The sequence below is a fragment of the Sciurus vulgaris genome (genome assembly GCF_902686455.1).
Source record: "Sciurus vulgaris genome assembly, chromosome: 5".
In the NCBI taxonomy this organism is placed as follows: domain Eukaryota; kingdom Metazoa; phylum Chordata; class Mammalia; order Rodentia; family Sciuridae; genus Sciurus; species Sciurus vulgaris.
The window spans coordinates 149446940-149469697 of NC_136465.1; the positions used below are offsets into that span (position 1 = coordinate 149446940).

The window sequence follows — 22758 nt, forward strand, 5'->3', positions numbered from 1 at the left end:
ATTTGCCCTTGGAGTGAGGAATATTATAGTTTACTGTCAGTGTTAATTAAGATCCCTTTCTGGGCACTACTTTCTCATCTTATGAATGCTTCTTGCCATTTCTTATTGTATCAGCTGATAGGTAACAGGTTGATAATAAGCAGGTGGTTAAAGACAAGAATAGAAAATCTTGGAAGATGCTTATAATATGTACCTATGCCACCTGAAAATATCAGTTTGACATTTCACAGGAAGCAGTGCTTATTAAGTCATATTCCTTAAATACTTTGAAAATAATAATGCCTGCCAGCAAGTTTTCTTAAATATCATGTTAGTCCTGGATATGTTCAATCTGGGATCAGTTACATCACACATCTCCATCTATGCCTCACTGGCCCCTAAATTCATTGAAATTTGCTCCTTAGGACCAGTGCAAGTCTCCTCAGCTCATTTTCAGTTCCATGGTTATACAGGCTGCTCCACAAGAGTTGCAATTCCCAGTAACCTACTTTAAGCATACTTTGGAGCTTTGGGGTACCCTGACATTCTCACAAATCTATACAAAGCAGGAGTAACTGGTCATATTAAGAACTGACGCTAAAATAGGGTCAAGACATGTTTTGTTCTCTAAACTTTGACAGAACAGACAATCTAGAGCAATGCTTCTTAAATTACTTTCAAAAAGTCAGAAAAAATGTAGATGCCTGGAATCCTTGGAGTAGGGTCTAGGCGACTGTAAGTTTAATAAGTACCTGGATGCTGTTGGTGCTCAAGGTGCCCATAATGTCCATATTCACCAGACAAATGTCTAATAACCACCTTCTCACAGACACAAAACTTAGAATATAAACACATATTGTCTGTTTAGTATTGTTTCTTGGGTGATAAACTAACATAAAAATTAAGGTAGAGGACCATCATCTATGTTTTTAAAACTTTCTTTCACCTTGCTGGGCATGATGGCCTACTACTATAATCTTAGTAACTTGGGAGGCTGAGGCAGGAAAATCACAAATCTGAGGCCATCAGGGTAACATAGTGACATCCTATGTCAAAATAAAAAATAAATATAAAGGATTGAAGATATAGTTCAATGGTAAAGGGTCCCTGGGTTCAATTTCCAGTATAAAACAAACAGAATCCAAAACAAAACAAAACATTTTCTCCCATGTCTGTGCTTAATAACTAGCTGGGTATACAGTAGGCAAAAGTTACATTGCTTTGCTTGCTAGTCCATCAAGTAAACATGTGGTTACATCTCTAGTTGCTGCATCAAATAACACATATGTCTGTCTGTCTGTCTGTCTGTCTGTCTATCTATCTATCTATCTATCTATCTATCTGTCTGTCTGTCTGTCTTTGCAGTGCTGGAGATTGAACCTAGGGCTCCATGAATGCTAGACAAAGAAAGCCTGGACAGCCTGGACATCCTAGGAGTTGTGTGTGTGTGTGTGTGTGTGTGTGTGTGTGTGTGTGTGTGTGTGTTTATTTTTCCACTTCTGAATTAAGGCTAAGCTAGCCAGACTTCGACTACAGGATTGAACTTCTGTTTAGAAGTTCTAGTATAAACTCTAAATAAAACATATAAGCTAGAAATATATATCAAAAGCAGGAAAGATAAACAAGTAGCCCCTCTTCTTCATATACTGTTATCTCAAATATGTGTACTTTTTTTCCTCCAGATAACAATCCTCATTTCTTCCATTTTGTCACATTACCTATGGTCTCTAGTCAATAGCAGACTGCCACCTAACTGGCTATTTTGAATCAAGAATTTACAGAAACGCTTCTCAAATCTTGTTCATCTTAACTTATACACCATGTCCGTCCAAATGGGGATATAAGGTCTGCCCTCAATCTAGAGAGTTGGAAGCATGCACTTCAGAGGTGCTATGCTTTCTGTAGCTTGAGTCTTAAAAGCAGCAAAGCAGGAGGCTGGCAGTGCCCAAGGGGCACCAGTGCACAAAGGCTTCTGCTGAGGGAAGAGTTTCAGTGTGACAAATGTGGAAGGTGAGTCTGTTCCATATTTAGCAATTAATCGTTTCTCCAGCTCCAACTGATGGGGGAGTGAACACTACCCATCTGTGACAGGGTCTTCCTATTGAGCAGGGGAGAGTGGTCACCTCAGATCTATTGTTAGAAAAGGGCATGAAGGCATGTGGAGGAGACACAGACGATGCAGAGCCCACTCAAGAGAGAATGGACAAACTGGGGCTGGACCTCAGCACACAGTGACCTCTCCAGTGTCCTTTGCTGCCATGTCTGAGGGGACAAGACCAGTAAAGAAAGTCACCACGGTGGGGTACAAAGGCCAATTTTATCACCAAAACCTCCTTGAAGATTTCCCTATCTTCTCTCTAGAAAGCTTTCAGAATAACTCAATGATTCCTTTCCTTGTCTTAGAAGAATATGATATTTGGAACAAGAAAAACTAAATCTCTGATTGACAAGCAGGAGTCACAGATAATGAAAAGCACACCATAGGCCTTACTTACCAATTTTGTGATGTCTTTTACATTATCAGTCACAGGATTCCCACAAATCCCTTTAGTTTTGACCAGAGGATTAAACAGGAGCAGTTGAAGATAAATGCAAGTGATAATCCAAGTCTAAACAAAAACAGAAAATTTTCTTGGTGAATATCAGTTAAAACTCTATAACTACACAAACTATTTACTATTTACATCTTATGCCTTGATGTGGACAAGGCCAATTCACTATTTTTTTTTTAAAGCTTTTGGTGTAAATACAATTAAATGCTAAGCATTCAAGCTATTCTATAATCTAAAAAACAAAACAAAACAAAAAAACCATTCCAGTTAAAATCTTGTTTGAATTACTCTTTCAATGACATTACTGTTAACTTGTCAAAAGCCTTCTATAGCCAATTTCCTAATGGCAATTAGGAACGAGCTTGTAGCAACGTGTGAAGGACTTATCACTTAGGATGACTTCTGAAAACCAGGGAATGCATAAAATTCATACCTTAAGGCACCAAAAGGAACTTTCTCTTTTGACTTTAAATATACAGTATTTGGCAAGTAGAAGCATAACCCCTGAGCAGGGCTTTGATGCAACTGTCTACAAGAGCACACCAAACTAAAGTGAGGAAGAGGGGTATTTTTAGATTCAGCAGAGTCAACCAAATTTCTGAGACAGCAAAAGAATTATTGTGTGGATTCAGGTTTTTAAGTCACTTAACAAGGAAAAATATTCCCTTAGCCAATTAGAAGATCTTTTTGAAAACCGACAGGAAGCAATCAGACAAGCACACACAATCATACACACATCCCTGCGAAGATAACACTTTCTACCATGTATACAGTTCCTTGTATGAGTGATTTACTTTTTCCTTACTAAACTATATTAAGCAGTTTTAACAACTTGGATCTCTTATTTATTTCTTCAGTATCTCTAAAATAAATAACAAAGTGTCTTGCATATAAAAAGCCCTTAATAAATATTTGCTGGATGAATCAGTGGTTGAAGTAACCATATTCTAATCCTCTAATTCAATAACCATTTAGTGAACATGCATCATGGGACAGGGACAGGGACTGTGCCAGTTATGAGAGAAACAAAGATGAAGATGCTCTTGGAACTCAGAGGCAGGTAAATAAATAACCCTGTGATAAATGCTTTGGGAACACAGAGAAGATAGCGATTAATCAATTGACCTGAAGGGGGAGAACCCTCGGCAGGAAGACAATGCCAGGAAAAGCCTGGATTTGGGAGGGCAAGGAGGAATTTGCATACATCCATAAAGAAAAAAATGACCATTCCAGGAAAAATAAAAAAATAGCATGAGCAAAGGCACAGAGACGGGAAGTTATTTTAAAATATGTGTGATTGCTTTTATGAGCTAACATTCATCTATGGCATTTGAAAATTACACAAAAGCCCAGATGCTCATGGCTAGAAATCTTTCATATTGATGTAGCTAGCCATATGTTAAAAGGAGCTGAATAATTACTTTCAATTAATATCTGCACACTACTTAATCATTATACTAGACCAAGAGATGATGATGATTTGCTAAAATTTCCAATGCTACAATGTTATGTGTACACAATGGCTTGTAAAAAAAGAAAAAAGAAAAGAAAATTAAAATCCTTTTATTCTTTTACCATTGTGTTCTATTTTAACAGCAAATCTACTTTTTTTTTTAAGGTTATACTGAGCACGGTGGGGCCACGTTTCCTCCCAATACCATCTCCCTTGGACCACAATGAAGATCAAATTGTGTAAATAATTTGCTTAGAGGATCCGATTTTTGGGGCAATCCTAACATAAAATTTCTCCCTATACCAAAGTCCTACTATTAAATTCTAGCTTTCATTCATCTTGTCATTGTTAAGATGTAACTCCTCTTGAAACATAGTTCTCCATGGCACTCTTTCCTGACCTGACTTGGGAAACCCAACCGATTTCACTATTAATCATACCCATATTCTAGTTTCTAGAAAACATAAAGGCTAAGTTCTGTTACTTGTCTTTATCATGTCTTATGCCTGGCATTGAATGGATGCAAAAAAAAATCTGCTCACTCATTCATTCAACAAATATTTATTGAGCAACTAGTGTGTGCCAGTCATTCTAGTGAGGGAAGAAAAACCATGAACAAATGTAAGTATCTAGATTATATGGTATGTCAAAAAATGTTTTGAGCCTGATAAAGGGTCTTGGGATTAAAATGCCCACTCTGATCTATTAGCAGTAGTGGACTCAGGTTTAAAATGACACCAAACACTGCACCCAGTATTTGTGTTCTGCTTAACTGCACTTTGCAGATATTGTGGTTTTTACAAATTGAAGTTTTGTGGCAATGCTGTGTTTATCAAGTCCGTTGGTATCGACTTTTCCAACAGCTCAGATGATCATTAGCACTTTTTAGCAATAAAATATTTTTAATTAAGGTATGTACATTGTTTACTTAAAAATGATGTATTGCACAATTAATAGTCTACAGTATTGTTTTAGTCAGCTTTTTCACCACTGTGACCAAAAGACCTGACAAGAACAATTTTAAGAAAAGTTTATTTGGGGCTCACAGTTTCAGAGGTCTCAGTCCACAGACAGATGACTCCACAGTTCTGAGCCCAAAGTGAGGCAGAGCATCAGGGCAGAAAGGTGTGGAGGAGGAAAGCAGCTTGGGACATGGGCAATCGGGAAGCAGAGAGAGTGTTTCACTCACCCGGGACAAAATATATACCTAAAGCCACACCCCTAGTGACTACCCACCTACAGTTACTACCCAGTTAATCCATTCAAGTGGATTAATGCACTGATTAGGTTAAGGCTCTCATGATCTGATAATTTCACCTCTAAACTTTCTTGCATTGTCTTAAACATGAGCTTTTGAGGAGCACCTCATATCTCAACCATAGCAAGTATAATAAAAACATAACTTTTATATGAACTGGGAAATGTAAAAAATGCAAAATGACTCACTTTATTGCCACATTTGTTTTATTGCAGGGGTCTGGAAATGCCCCACACTATCTCTTATCTTGAGTGTACTCAGAAAGCACTCAAGACAGGCAAAAACCAGAATGTATACTACCAGCAGAACAGACGTTTCATGGCTTCCCGTGTCCACTAATCATTACATGCTGGAGATGTGGGCGGCAATGACAGATATCCTTAGGTACGCAGAACCACCGCTTTGGCTTATATCTTGCTAGTTAGCTAGACCTTCCGGGGCATGTGATGAGCTTCCTTTCATTTTCCACAGTGGCTATTCCCCACCAGTAATAGTCTCAACAATACAGTATATCTTGGTGCCTACTCTGCTACTAAGCTGGATTCTCTTGCAAGGAAAGCTTTACTGTATAAAATGCTTGACTTGTTGCAAGCAGGATTATAGGAAGGATCAAATCCCCAGGCAGTCCCTGAATCTAAAAAGAAGGCCACAGAGCTAGCCTTCACCCATTTCCTTCTAGGGACTACAGTATGTATGAAAATAGCATGAAATTTTTTTTTTTTTTGGGTGCTGGGAATCGAACCCAGGGCCCTGTGCTTACAAGGCAAGCACTCTACCGACTGAGCTATCTCCCCAGCCCCTAGCATGAAATTTTTAAGAGTGATTGGTGGGTCTCGATGAGAAGCAATGTTTTACCAAAGATTGGATGGAGCTAGGAGAGGTGATCCATATAGATACTGTGGGAACAGTATTGTAGACAGAGAGAAAAGCTGGTGTCAGGGTCCATAAAGTCTAATTAAGGAATCATCTGTATCTACAAGACAGCAAAAGTAAACCATGCAGCAGAAGATGATGATGTCAGAGAGAGAATGGGGAGGTCAGATGGTATTGCAAATCATTAATCAGACTTCAATTTCTACTACAAATGAAACAGCATTCCTTGCAGAATTTTGAGCAGAGAAAGGATATGAAGACTTCAAAATAAAATATAAAATAAGACCATTCTTATTGTTGCAGTAAAACCACACTTTAGGATAAAAACAGGTAGAAAAGAAGAGATACCAGTTAAGAGTCATCGCTATAATCCAATCAAGCAAAACCTGTAGCAATGTATTGAGTGGAAATGGAGAGATTCCGACATCTTCTGCAGGCTGAGCCAGGAGGGTTTCCTGACAGCTGGATTTGATTTGAGAGAAAGAGTCAAAGACAACTTCAATAATTTGGAAGTAATCCCAGCAATCCAGTAATCCTAGCGGCTCGGGAGGCTGAGACAGGAGGATCATGAGTTCATAGCCAGCCTCAGCAACAGTGAGGTGCTAAGCAAGTCGGTGAGACCCTGTCTCTAAATAAAATACAAAATAGGGCTGAGGATGTGGCTCAGTGGTTGAGTGCCACTGAGTTTAATTCCCAGTGCCAAAAAAAAAAAAAAAAAGAATCTACGTACAAATAGCTGGAAGGTCAGTGTTGTCACCAACTGAAATGCAGAAGGCTGGGGTGGAAGGTTTGTGGAGTAGATCACAAGTTTTGAGTATGTAAGTCTCTAAATGTCCTTAAGTTATTCCAGTGATGATACCAGATCAGGACATTTCAATCTGGATTTAGCAGGAAGGTTTCAACTGGAGACATAAATATGATTGCCTTTGATATATAAATGGGTTTTTTTAAGCAAAAGAGTGGATGAGATCACTAAGGAAATGACTCTAAGAAAAATAACAAAGCATCTCACAGTGCTTCAACCTTCAGAGGTCTTGCCTAGCATGTGTGAGGTCCTGGGTTCGAATCTCAGCATCACGAATAAATAAATGAATAATATAAAGGTCCATCAACATCTAAGAAATATTTTTTAAAAAAAGAAAGATGAGAAAACAGTAACCAGAAACAGTGAGCAGGGACAGCTCTTTTGAAGTTTCCTTTAAGGGAGAGCAAATGGGGTCAGAGTCGGCAAGGAAGTGAGGATGAAGAGTTTTATTGGTGCGATGGTAGAAATCCAAGATATCTCTATGCCTCTGGGGATGATCCAGCAGGGGAGCAACTGTGATGCAGGTCAGAGAAGAGGGAATTGCTGGAGCATGTCCTTTAGTGCACAAGGGGTGAGGTCAAGTTCTCAAAGTGGAGCACCTGGCTTTAAGTACAAGTGTAGTTCATCAGGACTCTGCAGGACACTGGAATGTGAGTGCTCATCCTAGACTTTTTGTTTGTTTGAAACAACAGAGTGAATAAAGCTAAAATTTTTGAACATGTATCAAGCATCCTGAACATCTAATAAAAAAATTTAACTTTCATATACACTAATTTTAAAGACAAGGATATTGAGGTTCAGAGAGATTTGGCAACTTCTTCATGGGGAAATCAGGGTATAAATTCAGGTCTGCCCAATTCTAGTCCCTGTCCTTTTCATGATCCCAGATTGTCCCAGCACTCCCAGAAATTTCTTAGATTATTTGTGATGACATTAATGGCATATCTCTAAAACTTTAATAATCTTGCAAATACAAGCATATGGAGGCAAGTTTGTTCCATATTCTATGCACAGATGAATATTCCACATTATCCAGATGATCATATTTTTTAGTATATGTCCTTTGATAGTTTCTAAAAATATATTAGCACAGATTTGTTATAATTATTGCAAAATAATTTCACCTGGACAGCCTCAATTTTTTTTGGTGTCAGTGAAATACAAACACCTATAAAGATAAGATGTTGTCATTTTATTGGCACATACTATTCTAACTTAAATCTATCCTAATTTCATTATACTCTAATATCCATGAAAAATTGGTAGTTGTTGAAATAGTCTATTTTAAAGCCATTATAAATAAACTCCTGTTGTAACTTTATTTTGCATACATTTTGCTACCATTAAGGAGCACCATGAAGGAATATTCCATTAAGAAATATTCTCCTTTTGTAAAATTCAACAATTCATTCTAGCACAGCTAAAAATTAGGACAGAAGAGCAATCAAATTAGAGACACTGAAGATTCTGCAGAGCAGTAGTAAAACTTCCATTGGTGTCTTCAGCATGGGGCAGAAACACAGAGCTTACTTCTTTATATGGAAGTTTCAGTATTAATTATCCTATACAGAAAGCTTTAGAATATATAGCCCACACACATCCCTGATCTCTTAAAACAGTGGGCAGGAATATTAAACTCTGCTTTCCTTTGATGCTGTGAGTTCATCAAAAAGGGCAGACTGGCAAAGCATCACAGTTGTGTGATGTGATTGTTCTCCTCCAAGTTCAGTTGTCCCAAAATTACTGTACTTGTTTGAATGACTGCTTTTAAAATTTTATTTTGGATTTTGTTTGTTTCTTAGTTTTCCTGTTTCCCCCAGACTGTCAGGTCATTACTTGTAGCATATTCTTACTGCTGGCATGCCTATTTCTAGCCTCCTGTAGGCTTTCTTGATGACAAGAATACATGGCCCAACCATTATGGGAGCTTATTTTTTTGGTGGGGGGCAGTGTAATGGCCCCAGAGATGCCCAGGTATGACTTTGCTAACTTGTGAATATACTGTCTTACATGGAAAAATGCTCTTTGATGATGTGATGATGTTAAGGAACTAAAGATGGGGACATTATTCTGGATTATGGGAGCCCAATCTTTTCACCTGGGTACTTAAAAGTGGAGAAACTTGCCTGGCTGTAATCAGAGATGTATAGCAGGGTCAGGAAACAGGACATAAGAACTTGGCTCATCACTGATGGCACTGAAAACAGAGGAAAGCTGCCAGGAGTCAAGGAATGCAGGTGGCTTCTAGAAGTTGGAAAAGGGAAGAAGACAGATTCTCCCCTAGTTTTTGAAAGGAGATGTGGTCCCACTGACTCCTTGGTTTTAGCCTAGTAAGCCCCAGTGTGGACTTCTGATCTCCAAAACTGTGATATAATACATGAGTGTTGTTTTAAGTCATTGAATTTGCAGTAATTTGTTACAGTAGCAATAGAAGAATAAAAAGGAAACCTCAACGAACATACTTTCTAAATGAATGAATAACTGAAGGGCAGATTGTAGTGATGTACAAGCTATTCTGGGTGAAGACAGTGAGTTGCCCTCCCAGAATTCTGTGCCCCTAACCCCCTATTTTTAGCAAAGAAGCCCAGCTTTTGTTCTGTTTTATTTGTTCATGCCTCCAAGTAAGATTTTGTTTGAACAAAGGTTTCCAAGGGCAAGGGGGAAAAAAACTCCACACACATGCTTTTGGAAACCATGGGCAGAACATGGATTTGAAAGCCTCTGCGCTCTTACCGTGTGACCTCGAACAATCAGTTCATTCCCCCTGAGTATCCATTTATCAGCCCATAAAAGAGAGTAAGAAATTCTTGCTTCACCCATCTCATGACCTTCGGGTGGGAATCAAATGAAAATCTATTAGAATCAGAGAGGCTACGCAATGATTCGTTGTGTGGTTTATGGGCTTTGGATTCACTAGGAAACCAGAGAGAAAAGGACCTCAGAAATGCTTGAATAAAACAGTCTGACAAAGGGTTTTATAGAGTAAATCCTCCATACAAAGAATATGTATGACCTTTAGTTTTTAATTTATTTTTTTAAATTGACAGATTAACTTACCATGTACCATGCACAACATATTGTTTTAAAGTATATGTACTTTGTGGAAGGAAAACATGACCCTCAGACACACCAATATTTTATACTGATGGAGTTTGGAGGCTTTTGTCAATTCATTTCTCAGTTTTTAACTGTGTTCAGTGTAGCTGCAGTTAATAGACAATAGACTGCCAATCAAGTGAGGTGTGCTAATATATCAACAAAATATTTATCTTTGTTTTCTCTCTCTCTTCCTCTTTCTCCAACTTCTGTAAACTCCACCAAGGGTATGCGGGTGCCTAACTGCGTGGGTGTGCCCACAGACGCATGCACACACCCCAGTGGAGATACAGTGCTGAAGCAAAATGTCCCTTCTTTGTGACTTCTGCTCTAAATTGTATCTTTTCTGTTAGGGTAATCATCTCACTGTTTTTTCTGTAACATTCTCTGTGTCTGCAGATGACATTTTTCTTTGGCTACTTTGTTTTAGCATCGTACAACTGTTCTCTCTAGGTCACACTCGTTGTGTGATAACCTCTCATTTCAAGATAACCTTTCACTGCAGACACATAACTAATCTTATTGATGGCAGTTCTCCACATTTTTTTATTTAGAGGCATGGATCAAAAGTGCCCCCCACATACTCCCCTCAAAACAAAAACTGCAATAACCCTTCCATTTCTAATAGTTGCTTTCAAATTACTTGCATGATGAGAAGAAAAACACAAATGAGAAATCTGTATGCACTGTTAGTTAGGACTGAATCCATGCAACAGAAACAGCCCTGGTAGAGGGAGGTGAAAGTGTCTAAAAGTCATATTCCATTGAAAGTGACAGATAGCAGGTCCTTTGCTAGGAGCAGGTTTTAACAGTGGCAGATAGTACTAAAGAGCACTTAAAAGAGTGAGGACAGTTACAGAAGATGAGGTTCAAGGCCCCGAAGACAAAGGCCTTACCTAATTCTCATTTTTGTTGAGAACCAACCTCAGCAGCCTCCAGTGGAATATTCCCAGCCACCAGTCCCTCCTGAACACAGCACTTTCCTTACAGTGAAAAGCCACATGACAGGAGAAGGAGCTGCAAAGTTCCCTTAAAGCAAATTATTTACTTGATCTGAACATGTTTCATAACACAGAAGTCACACTCTAGACTCCACTGCTGGAGTAGAAATGGGCATCCATGGAGTCCATGAACACCAGGGGAAGGCAGGCTGTCCAGGAAACCAGAACATTCCAATTTTCAAAACTTAAAAACAGAACAAAACAAAAACACTTTTCTATGTATGTGAGAAGTAGTTTTAAAATATACATAACCAAGGTCCATGAACACGAAGTCAAAAAGGCAGTAGGGTATAGCTCATTTTATTTATGCAGAGACCTACAAAGTAGTATTAGAACTGCTCAGAACAAAACAGCAGCTGCTGCCAAACACAACATCCATCTTCTCTTTAATCTCACTGCCTGCTATGGAAGCAGGCAGTTCCCTTGCATCCCAAATGTGCTTTGGAAGACAGCCAACTGGCTTAGCTACCTGGAGCCAGCAATGTAAGTTACCCAGATGCAGGTAAGGTTGTTCATTTTAAGTTCAGGTCTTCTGAGGTCATATGAACCATAGCCTCCAAAAAACCATAAATACACTCTTTGTGGTGCTAGGACTTGAATTCAGCACCTCACACATGCTAGGAAAGCACTCTACCACTGAGTCATAACCCTCAGTGCTTTAAAAATATTCTTGAAGTAAACCAGCAACAGGATTCTAATTTGGTGCATACTGAATATTTAATTATGACTTTTTTCAGATTATTTTATTGTTGAAAAATTAAACATTTAGCATTATAAAGAAAGCACCTAGTCATCCTACAGAAACTCAAATTTCTTCTGTAACTATTGACTAGTAATCTCAAAGGGACAAAAGAAATATTTAGCCGATTTGTTTGTTAAACTTTCTGCTATCAGTAAAGCAGATGTTAACAGGATAACCAAGTGAAACTCAAAGTAGCTTAAAGTCCAAATTGATGTGCTAAAATCTTGTAAAGATAGTTCTTCTACCTCTTTCTATCCTTTTGCAAAGAGGTGAAATAAAAATATGTTGAGCTGGGTATGTGGCTCAGAGATAAAGTGCTTGCCTGGCATGCATGAGGCCCTGGAATTAAAACCGCCAGCACCAACAAAACAAACAAACAAACAAAGCAAAAACAAAAAAACCTATACTGAAGTATGGGTGATGACTAAAATATGTGGTGAATGAACTCTTATAACAAAAAAAAAACATTCTAGAAAGGTACTCCTTATAATGAAAAAAGGAGGAAAATGTCTTCAATGTAATAAGGAATTTTAAAAATTATAAGATATTTGAACTATGGGAGAAAAATCACCCTGTGGTAGTCAGTCCTTATTATATATGTAAATGCTACTTAAAGGGGAAGTAACAACATATATTGACTCCTAAGGGTCACATAGGATGAGTGATTGAGAGGTGTTACTTCACATGACATTCCCATCAACGAGGTAGATATTATCACCCCATTCTGCAGGTGAATAGAACAGGATTTTGAAAGATGAAGTAATTTCCTTACAGCCACTGTTAGTGAATCCCTGAGTCAGGTTTAAACCAAGACCTATATTATGCTGGAATGAAAAATGCTAAACCAGTAAGGTACTAAAATTGATTTCATTTACATTTGAGGAACTACTAAATTTTATTTAAAAGTCTATTTTGTGGAAGGCATATAGTTCCATTAAACTGAATCAGTTTCTAACGAAAACCACAATATTAAGTCATAAAGGTTGAAATAAATACCTAGTGAAGTAAATCACATTACACTAAACCATAGCTTTAAAAAGAATTACACAACTAGAGGGAGGGGAGAAACCCCCAAATTAAAGTTAAGTTGTTCCTTTTGATAAAAAGGAGGCCTAATAACATTATCCTAAAGCCACTTACTCAAAAAGCATATGTAGAGTTCCTGATAAGTACATAAGATAAAGACAGAGAAGTCTGGTGATCACCCTCAGGAAGCTCTGGCTACTCGAGAACACTCTGAGAGAGGAAAGACCCAGGAGGTACAGGGAATGGACTTTCAATTAAACCAGGTGTTCAATATGTGAACAAATTATTTCAAGTGAGAGGCTCAAAGATAGCTTCTGGGAGAGGAAGCTTCTCAGTCAGGTCAAAAAGAGCTGGCAGAAAAATAGGTGTCCACAAAAGTGAAGGAACAAGAATTCCATGTTTATCACACCACTGGAAAGTACGTTTCAAGGAATATGCCGTGATAGTTGACGCTAGTGGGTCAGGGCAGAAGCTCCCCAAATTGTGCTCATTGACTTTGATTATCTTGGAGGGGTTAAGGTACCCTTGCAGGATTTAAGCTTGGGAATGTCAAGACCTGATTCACTTTTAAAAGATTTATTAAACATCAGAATAAAAAACTGCAATCAATGGGGTGGGGAACAAACCAGGAGGCAGGAAGCCAATTAGGAGGTCACTGATGTCGTTCAGAGTTGGCTAGACAACTGTTAGTGCACTGCCAGTTAGAATGGAGAGAAACGGACAAGTTCAAGTGTGAGAAAAAGAATGGGAAGACCTGTCGACTGACAGAAAGTAGATGGGATGGAAAGGAGACACAAATGACTTCCAGGTTATAATCAGGGTGAGTAGGTAAAAAGTGGTGTTATTCACTGAGCCAGATATGCAACTTAAGATAGGGAATTATCACCAGATAAGAAGGGTCTTCCCTCATGAACCAACTTCACAAGAAATAAGAGAATGGGAAGCCAAATGCATGAGGAGCAAATCAGTTGACTGTGGGGTACTGCAGCCAATGGAAAACAAAGATCTAAATGGAGAGAACAATGAATATACCAGGTACTGAAAGTCAACACCATAGTTCCTGCAGAGCACCTAGTGAAGCTGGCCTTGAAGACATCAGTGTCCACAGAGGGCCTGCATTGATGGAACTGAAACCAGACCCCAGTGGACAGACCACAGCAGGGAACCAACAGGAGGGACCTGCAAAGGGCTGCTAGAATAGCTCACCCCTACAGGACAAAGAGAATGAGTAATATCTGGAAAGGGAGGAAAGTTCACTTCCACCTTGGAAGAGAAGCAGCAGCCCCAGCTAATGTGGCAAACTCAGCATTTCTCTTTCTTAAACAGTCTAGGCATAGGGGATCACTCACCTGTGATTAATGAGAAACCAGGTCTCTGTGTGAAAAATCCCTCAAAAGGACTTGTTATTTTTAAAAGAAACACTCATGCCATCAGTACAGATTATTTCATTAATAATGATGACAAAAACATAGGGCATTAGCTATTCATAAACATATACCAAAGCAGAGCAGGGAACACCCCCTACACAGTTAAACCGTTTCATTTTAGGAAGAAACTAGTTAATAGCCAATTCTAATCAATTTTATGATGATGATAATAAGTAACAAACTGAAGCAGTTGAGAAAACCAATGGATGCAACTTGAATTTTGAACACAGAATTATATATCTGTTGCTGACTCTTTTTGCTATAAATAGGTATTTTCAAAGAAGTAGAGGAACAGGTCCAACACTGGCCAGAGTATGGAAATAAAGTAAAAACTTCGTGACAATTTTGAAATCTACATACCCCTCTCCAGCACTTCATGGACAATGGTTTTCTTTGGACGGCATTGTTTTCATGCCAGTTAGTTTTAAATTTGAAGCATCATGATATGCAAAAATCCGAGGACTGTAGCTGTCCAAAAACAGTTAAAGTGCAATTTAAACTCTTTCAAATATGCAACTCATTTCCCAAAGTGTGATCTCATGTAAATCAAAAGCCTGCAATTATTCAAAATCTGTAAACTCTTTTGAACTCCAAACAATTCAGTGACAAAAAGTGAGTACAGGCTCCTGTTTGCCATCTGATCCCAAGTGCAGAATCTGAAAATGAATGCCTGAACTTCCTAGAACCTCTTTTTTTTTTTTTTTTTTTTCCTGCTATGGATGCAATTAAGTGTGCTTAGATGTATTATCAGATCAGACTGAAAGTCTGACAAGTATGGTCTCACAGGGCCTTTGAATTTCTAAAAAAAAAAAAAAAAACATAATCTGAGGAAGCAACTAAGGCAGTCTCCAACAAATTTGTGGGTTTCCCTCACCCCAAGGTTTGGATTTTTACTAGATTAAAATAAACTAAATCTTCATATTCTGCGGTAACTGCTTACAAATGCTATCAAAACCAATGGGGTTAAAGGCATGAGCTCAAAGAATATGCACAATCTTGATCATTTTCTCCATCACATCAGATGACAAGCATGATTTGCAAAGGTCATGGAGCTAGCTTTCCAGATTATGCAATGTGTACTGGACACACCAACTGCTTTTTGCTGAACTGAATATATGCTGAAATATTCACCTCTTTCACTGGAAATGAGGGAAGCTGCCATCTTGTGTTTAGAGGAAAGTGTAATCATTTGGGGTGCTTACTTAATATGCAGAATCCTGTGTGCCACAGGGAATTCAAATTTCTGAGGGTGCATCTCAGAGTTGCATATTTTTAATAAGCACTCCATGCAGCTCTTAGGTACTCTCTCTAAAGTTTGAGACATACTATTTTCAATAGCTCAAGGGAGCTATGTGGTTAGGAGAAAAACGAACAAAAATGAAAAGGTATGCAAGGTTGCATTTTGTTCAAAGGCTATCTATTAGATGCTTCTGATTTTGAGTAATTTGATAAAAGCTAAGCTAAGTAGAGTGGGTGTGGAGGACACTGTGAATTTGCTCTTTCAAATCCCATTCTATCTCTGTTCCAGCACATATTCCTATATTGTAGTGAATGGAAAGCTAAAAACTCCATTTCTCATTTCAGTTCTAGTTTGTTAGGATTGCAGAAGTGAGTGAAGTTCTGCCAGTCAGGAAAACTTTGCAAGGTTTCTAATGGCAAGGGAAATGCTCGAGAAGAGAGGCTGGATACTGGGCCTGCTTTTTGCTAGCCTGGGTGGTAGTGGGGCATCAAGACTTGAAATCAGCAGCAGTAACAGCTTCCTGCACTGGCTGTAACAACCTTACTAACTGCAGTGGACTTAATTGGGTTCTGAGTGCTGGGCGCATTCAGCAAGTTCAGCTTTCTGCTCATGCCTGCAATCCTTCCAAGGGTTGCATAAGGCATCCAATACATTCCAACATACCTCTTTCTTTTTTAAATTTACTAGTATGAATTGTACTGTTTGCATTTGAGCCAAAAACAGAAAGAAAAGGACGATGTTATTAAGCATTTATTTTTCATAAAGTTTGCTCTCAGGAATTTTATATTTTACAATTCAAACCTTAAAAATAAGGGTTGTTTCAAATTTTCAAAAAAGCAATTTTTGATTGACAATCCATAAAAATTTTGATACAATTTTACCAAACCAGAGCAAAACATTTACTATGTTTGACATGCCTTGGACATGCCTTCTGGTAACAATGCACCTCAACTGCAGATTCACTGACATGCCTGGTATTTCCCTAATACACTTCAATTGCAGATTCATTGAATTTGATGCTTATAACAAAAGAACATCATCAAAGCAAGACCTGGATTCAAATCTAGGTTCTGTCACCTACATTCTTTAACCCTGAACAAGTGATGTCACTTCTCTGTGTCTCAATCTTCTTGTGGTAATGTGATGTTATGTAAAGTACCCACAAGTGGCCTGGCAGATAAAGGAGGCCATTATGTTATTGTTAATGCTAACAGTTGTTTTACTAGTAGTATTAATCTTATAAGTAGTGGAATCTTATAAGTTGTACTGACAGTACAACTGTCACAATTTTCTTTATGCTCTGCCTTTCCCATAGACTAAAGATCAGCACAGGAAGGTCATAAAAGAGGTTGTGAAATTGCCCCCTGTGCTCAGATGTAGATCAGCTCTTCCAAAGCAGGGAGGCTCATTTCTACCTGGTGCAAAAGCAAGGCCAAATTGTTTGGGCAATAGGTGAATGTTAACCTAAATAGTAGAGTTTCAAAAGTCAACTTGAGCTTCAGTAATACATCCAAGACAGCTGTAGAAAATCAAGTGTGCACGCTCATGCACAGAGAAGGGAGACTGAGTGTGGGCTAGGGAAGGGGCTGGTAAGTATTCACTTGAGTTAGACTGCCGGAAGTTCGTCTCTATTCTGTCCCCACTAGCCTCATGGCCTTCAGAAGTTATATAATCTTTCAGTGCTTCAGTTTCCTCATCTATAACATGGGCACAATAAAAGAATCTGCTTAACACATTTGTTAGGGATTAAAAGAAATGATGGATGCAAGGAACCTAATGTATTGCCTGGCAAATATCTTCTAAGTGTTATGGATAATTTCATTGCTGTCTTTTGAACCATATGTAGAACAAGCACCCCTAATGTCATTTCCAAATTTGAAGGATGGCGATTCAAGTCAAAACTACAGGCATCATCCTTGATTATTTTTGTTCTCCTATTTCCACATCTGGTCTTTCCTTCCAGCAATATAAAGCTCAAAACATTCAGTTCTCTCCATTTCATCTCATACAACTAGAGTTTCTGCCAAGCTTCATTACTGAAGGACTATGAGGACCCTGAAAATGGCTTTTTTTTTTTTTTTTTTTTTTTTGCTTCTACCCTTGATAGTTATAATAGTGTGTTCTGGGAATGTAAAACATCACTACCTGCTTGAACTCCCCATTTCCATTGCACTTACTGTAAGACTTGAAAAATGCGCCAAGGCCTACAGAACATAGACTGGCCCATCTCCACACCTACCCCTTGCCAAGCCCTCTCTGCATGATGTTCTAGCCATGTTGGCCTCCCCTCTGTTCTGAGTTCCCCAAATACATTGCTGCCTCAAGCCCTTGGTACTCACTACTGACAGCACGTGCTTCCGATCACTCAGAACTCAGCTGGAACATCACCGTCTCAGGGAAACCTTCCCAGGCAACCTGTCTTAAGGAGCCACGCTTTTCATATATCATTTCATATCACAGTTTTATTTCCATCAAAGCAATTTTTAGTCTCAAAAACTATCTTGATAACCCAACTAACTTACTAATCATCTCTTCATGCCTTGAGAATGAACTCAGGTATATAAAATGGGCACAGGGGAAGTCTGGATAATGTACCATTCAATCCTCAGCAGATGGTGTCCATATTTACACAATGGAATTACAACATCCCCAACTAGTTTTGCTTATCTGTCTCCTGCACTTAAGTGTAAGCACCATAAAGGCAGGGATTTTCAGTTCTCCTCTGTTTCATCCTTAGTGGTTAGAGTAGTGCTGGGTATGGAGAAGCCCCTTGTAAACATTTTTACAATGGATGAATGAAGAAAGTTAAACAGAAAGGTTTGCTCAAACAATTGGGTATAAACCATTGTCAAACTTCTTACTCCTGGGTCCAGTAACAGCCAAATCCTAATCGTCAGCTAATCAATTAGCTAAATGGTTCTCTGTTTGAATTTCTAATTTTCTTGCTACCTTTAATACTTCTCTGGGTCCGTGTAAGTGGAAAATTAGGATCTAAAACCTGGGGTAGACTATAAGCTCCATGTAGATCAGGGACAATGTAACTATTTTGCTTATCATTGTATCTCTGGCCTCTAGCACATTGCCTCCTTGATTATAATAAATACTAAATAATTTTTAATGAATAAGCAACCACTTGAAAATGCCTCTCCTGGTAGATGGTGCCAAAGTGTGATAAGTTAAAGTGCTGACCTGGCAGTAAAGTCCCCAGAGCTCCCTTTCTGAAGGAACTAGATAAGTATAATAAAATGGAGTTATTTTCTCTTATTGGCCCTACTGAGGCATATTTAAAAAGACAGAAAGAAAAAAAAAATCAAAAGATTAAAAATACCCCACCGGGGTGAACTGTAGATACTGTGTGTGCAAATCTCTGAGAAGTCTACAATTCCGTGCAATTATAAATTTCTCCCTAATCACCCAAATGAACTGCAATTGATCAACATTTCTAAATCAGCCATTCATAAAAATTATTCACGGTGATTCCGTGTTGGAAATGAACACATAGAATAAGATTTCACTTAGGATCAGACACATCCAGAAGTGATGACACAGGGTAAGCTTTTAAATGCTAATCTTATCTCTTGCCAAAGCATTGGTTGACCCTTATCTGTCTGTCATCCCCACTAAAGCCGGCAAAAAAGGGCTTAGAGAACTGAAGCCTTTTTATGTCAGCCTGACAGACCCACTCCTACTTCCACTAAACAAAACCAACTACCCTTCCTTCAAAGTGACTCTGGCATAGTGATGATGCTGTCCTCTCCTGTGACTTGTTTGCAAGAAACAGAAAGCTGGGTGTGGTGTGTGGGGGATTATGCATGTGCAGACTCAATGACATTTCACCCCTCTACACCAAATAATATATACATACATACTACATTATTGCATTTTCATGCTCTAAGAAGCACAACTAAGTGGCTAGATTTTTATTCTGATTTTTACATGAGATCTATGAAATTATGTCTAAAAGACTCTCTAAGAGACTCTAAATTCACTAGTAAAAAGAAGATATACATCAAAAATAAAAAAGTGGAGATGATTTTTTACAATGTATCAGGATAGGAGCACCAGTATTATTAGTTATTCTTCTAAAGGTTTTGAGTTAATCTTGTTAAGTACATGTATTTTTGTTCTGATGATGACTTTGGGAAAACTATCCAGTAATCTTCCAAGTACAAAAAAACAAAAGAGGAATATGGACAAGGTACTTGAAGGCCTCAAATCCTATTCTAAATAATTCTGGGGGAAGAAAGAAATGAACTTTGCCTTCTGGGCGGCAGAGACAGTAAATGGGTAACCATCTCAAGATAATCTTTTGGTCTTCTTTTCAAAGCAGCTGTTTCGCTGAGGAATCAAAAGAGGATGGAGAAATAAATGTAAACAGGACTGTTTGGAAAGCAAAGAGATTGTCTCACCATATGGAAGAGAATAGAGATCTACTTCCTCAGGAAATGAAGAGGCTCATGAGCAGAGCATCCAACTAAATGAGATTGGAAAGATATGCTTCAGCTGCTGTATGTTTAAATTGCCAGATCTGCACAAACCTTTTTACATATCTCCTTCATTGCTCAATTTTTGTACGTTATCTTCTCTTCTCATTTATGGTTCTTTTTTGGAGGTTTTGTTTGCGAATTCATGCAGGAGGTACACTTTGTTCTTAGTGATACGATTATATGAAACTTGAAAAGTTTAATTGGTTTTAGAAATGTTAACTTTCAAATTCTTTGCTGAAAAGAAGCTTACCTGACTAGAAAGAAAAAATAAAGGAAAAGAGTCCACATTATAAGGTTGCATTAATTTTATCACTTTAGAATTTTGAAAACCTGGCAATAAAAGAGTATTCCCCCAAAATGAACTTTTAAAGTACACAAAATATGGGCAATGTTATTTTAAAGCACTATATTAGAAAATAGCGGTATTTTTGTCTTGAGTCATTCAGGTGGATCTTCTTATTATACGTGAAATCTGAAAACATCACATCTGGTTAATCCTTCTCCAACTTTCTTCCTCCACACTTAAATAAGTGTCTGATTGCTAAGTAGTGAAATATTATTTTTGCTAAACTTCTTGACTCTTGTCTTCAATCCATAAATGTAATTCAAATGGAACCATCTAAAACTTATCACATAGTCATAATTCTGTCCTTTCACCACCTTCGAAACAGAAGTTACACACCTCTGTATCCAAAACTGCACAACTTCCTGTGCTTGTCTACTGCACTGGCTACCTATTAACCAGCACGATCTATGGAAAGAAAATATTAAAAGGAAGCATCTTAAACATGGTAAACTGGGGATGAAGAATCCATTTATTACACTTACAATAATTACTTATCAAGAAAAAAATTGTATTGTTTAGGCAAGAGAAGATGATCTACTTAAAAACAGGTCAGGTTTGATGACTGACACTTGTGAAATGCTGAGAAACTTGCTTGACCTCTCTGAGCCCACATTTGTCTACCACAAAGTAGAATAATCCCACTATCACCCTCATAGATGGGGAGGGTTAGGGGAGATAAAGTAAGTAATATGTTTTGCTCATAGTTCAGGATCTGGTACATGAAATGAATATTTTAGTCCTAAAATGCTTTCTGGCTCGGGATCCCTCTCCATATCTTGAATTAGCAAGTTCCAATAGGTACTTGCCATGTAAGCTACTGTATTATTTTCTTAAAAAATGACAAGCAACTGCCTCACCCTCTTCTTTTTAATTCACTTTCTCCACTATCTACTACCATGCCAAGTGACCCATTTATCATTTTTTTCTCTAAAGAGAATTACATTTGAACCACATAGGTACATTCATGCGAAGTGCCGTCGTGTGCACAGTCGTGACTCCAGCTGACTTCGGTAATGTTTTCAAGTTCCTCCTCATCCTCCTTGGTGTCCACCTCTTTGGTGTTAACCGGGATCAGCAGGCATAAAAACATTAAATGCCAGATTCATGCCGAAAATGTTGATAAGTGGATGCTTTCCCTCAAAGATACATCTGGTATGTTTCATCAAACTCAATATCTTTACCAAGGTAAGTAACAAAGATGATCCAATATAACATGATAGAATTTTTTTTTTAATGCTATAGGAGATGAGGGTGAGATCAGGAGTGAGGCTGAGGAAGAAGGGCAAACAAGAAGTGGGGAGGGCTTCCTAGAGGAGGAACCATACACGCCTGGCAAATCAAGGGTCTGTCCGGTGTCAAGGCCTTAGAGACCAAATGCAGAGTGGTGGGCATGTCTCTGAACATAGTTACACGACACTAAAATGAAATTTACCACTCAGGGAGTGGTGGAGATAAGCAACATCCAAGCCACAGAGTACCTGGTATGGTATGCTGAGAATTTGGACTTTATCCTACAGGTAATGCAAAGTCAGTGGAGAATGGGAGTGAGCATAGGGACAAGGCCTGACTTCCCTTCACTCTGGATCGTGCGCACTAGTAAAAATCTTTAAAGTCATAGAGTAGGATGATGAAATGGACATCCTCACAGGCACGAAACCACATACCAACACCAGATACCTGAATTTAGGACATGGATCTCCTGTGCTGTCACCAAGTCCTTCCTTTGATTTTCCTGCCTCAAACACTAGGATGAAAAAATCTCCAGGGAAAGCTACAACACTAAGGTCTTTTGAAATCTAACTTTGCTCCTAAGCAATATGCAAACATAATATATGTCAATGTTTCTTCCCCCATTCTCCTTCTTTGGACCTTTAAAGAATGGACTTAGGTTTTTTTCTTTTTCCATATCTAAAAGAGATTTCACATCTGTTTTGTCTGGGTTGAAATTTTGGTGTTACTCTGAACTGAACCCAAATTTACTTCACACATTTCTGGTTTGGGAAATTAATCACTGAGGTATTGATATACAAAGACTTAGACAAGAATCCTGTAGAAACAACTTTTGGATTATAGGAAGTTAGAAAACAGGAGCTGTTTTCTCTCTTTCACAACTGCTTTGAACAAGTCAGCACTCCATCAAAGGAACATAACAGTTTAATGTTCTGTCAAAGAATGGAATGCTTGTTTACCTGAAGTAATGCACTGATAAAAGTAACTTGCGTCTGTCTTGACTGATACAAAACTTAACTCGAAGATTAACCTGGACAATCACCCTCTTACACTCTAAACAAAATTACTGACAAGAGGGGTTTCAATGGTAGAGCATGTGCTTAGCATGCAAGAGGTCCTCAGTTCTACTCCGAGCAACAAAAACTAAAAAAACAAAACAACAACAGCAACAACAAAAAAATTCATATTGAAAACTTTTCTGAACTGTTAAATCCTACGCACCTATTAAATCAACATTAAAATA

The 22758-nt window shown here is 38.3% G+C and overlaps 1 protein-coding gene across 2 annotated transcripts in view; it reads right to left on the minus strand.

Annotated features, from left to right (window-relative positions):
- The window catches only part of KITLG (KIT ligand), an 82636-nt gene that overhangs the window by 46709 nt on the left and 13169 nt on the right, over positions 1-22758 (minus strand). For both annotated transcript variants that reach the window (XM_079139212.1, XM_079139211.1), the window contains exon 2: positions 2475-2588. In XM_079139212.1, coding sequence (XP_078995338.1) covers positions 2475-2588 — 114 coding nt within the window. The remainder of the gene's footprint in view (positions 1-2474; positions 2589-22758) is intronic.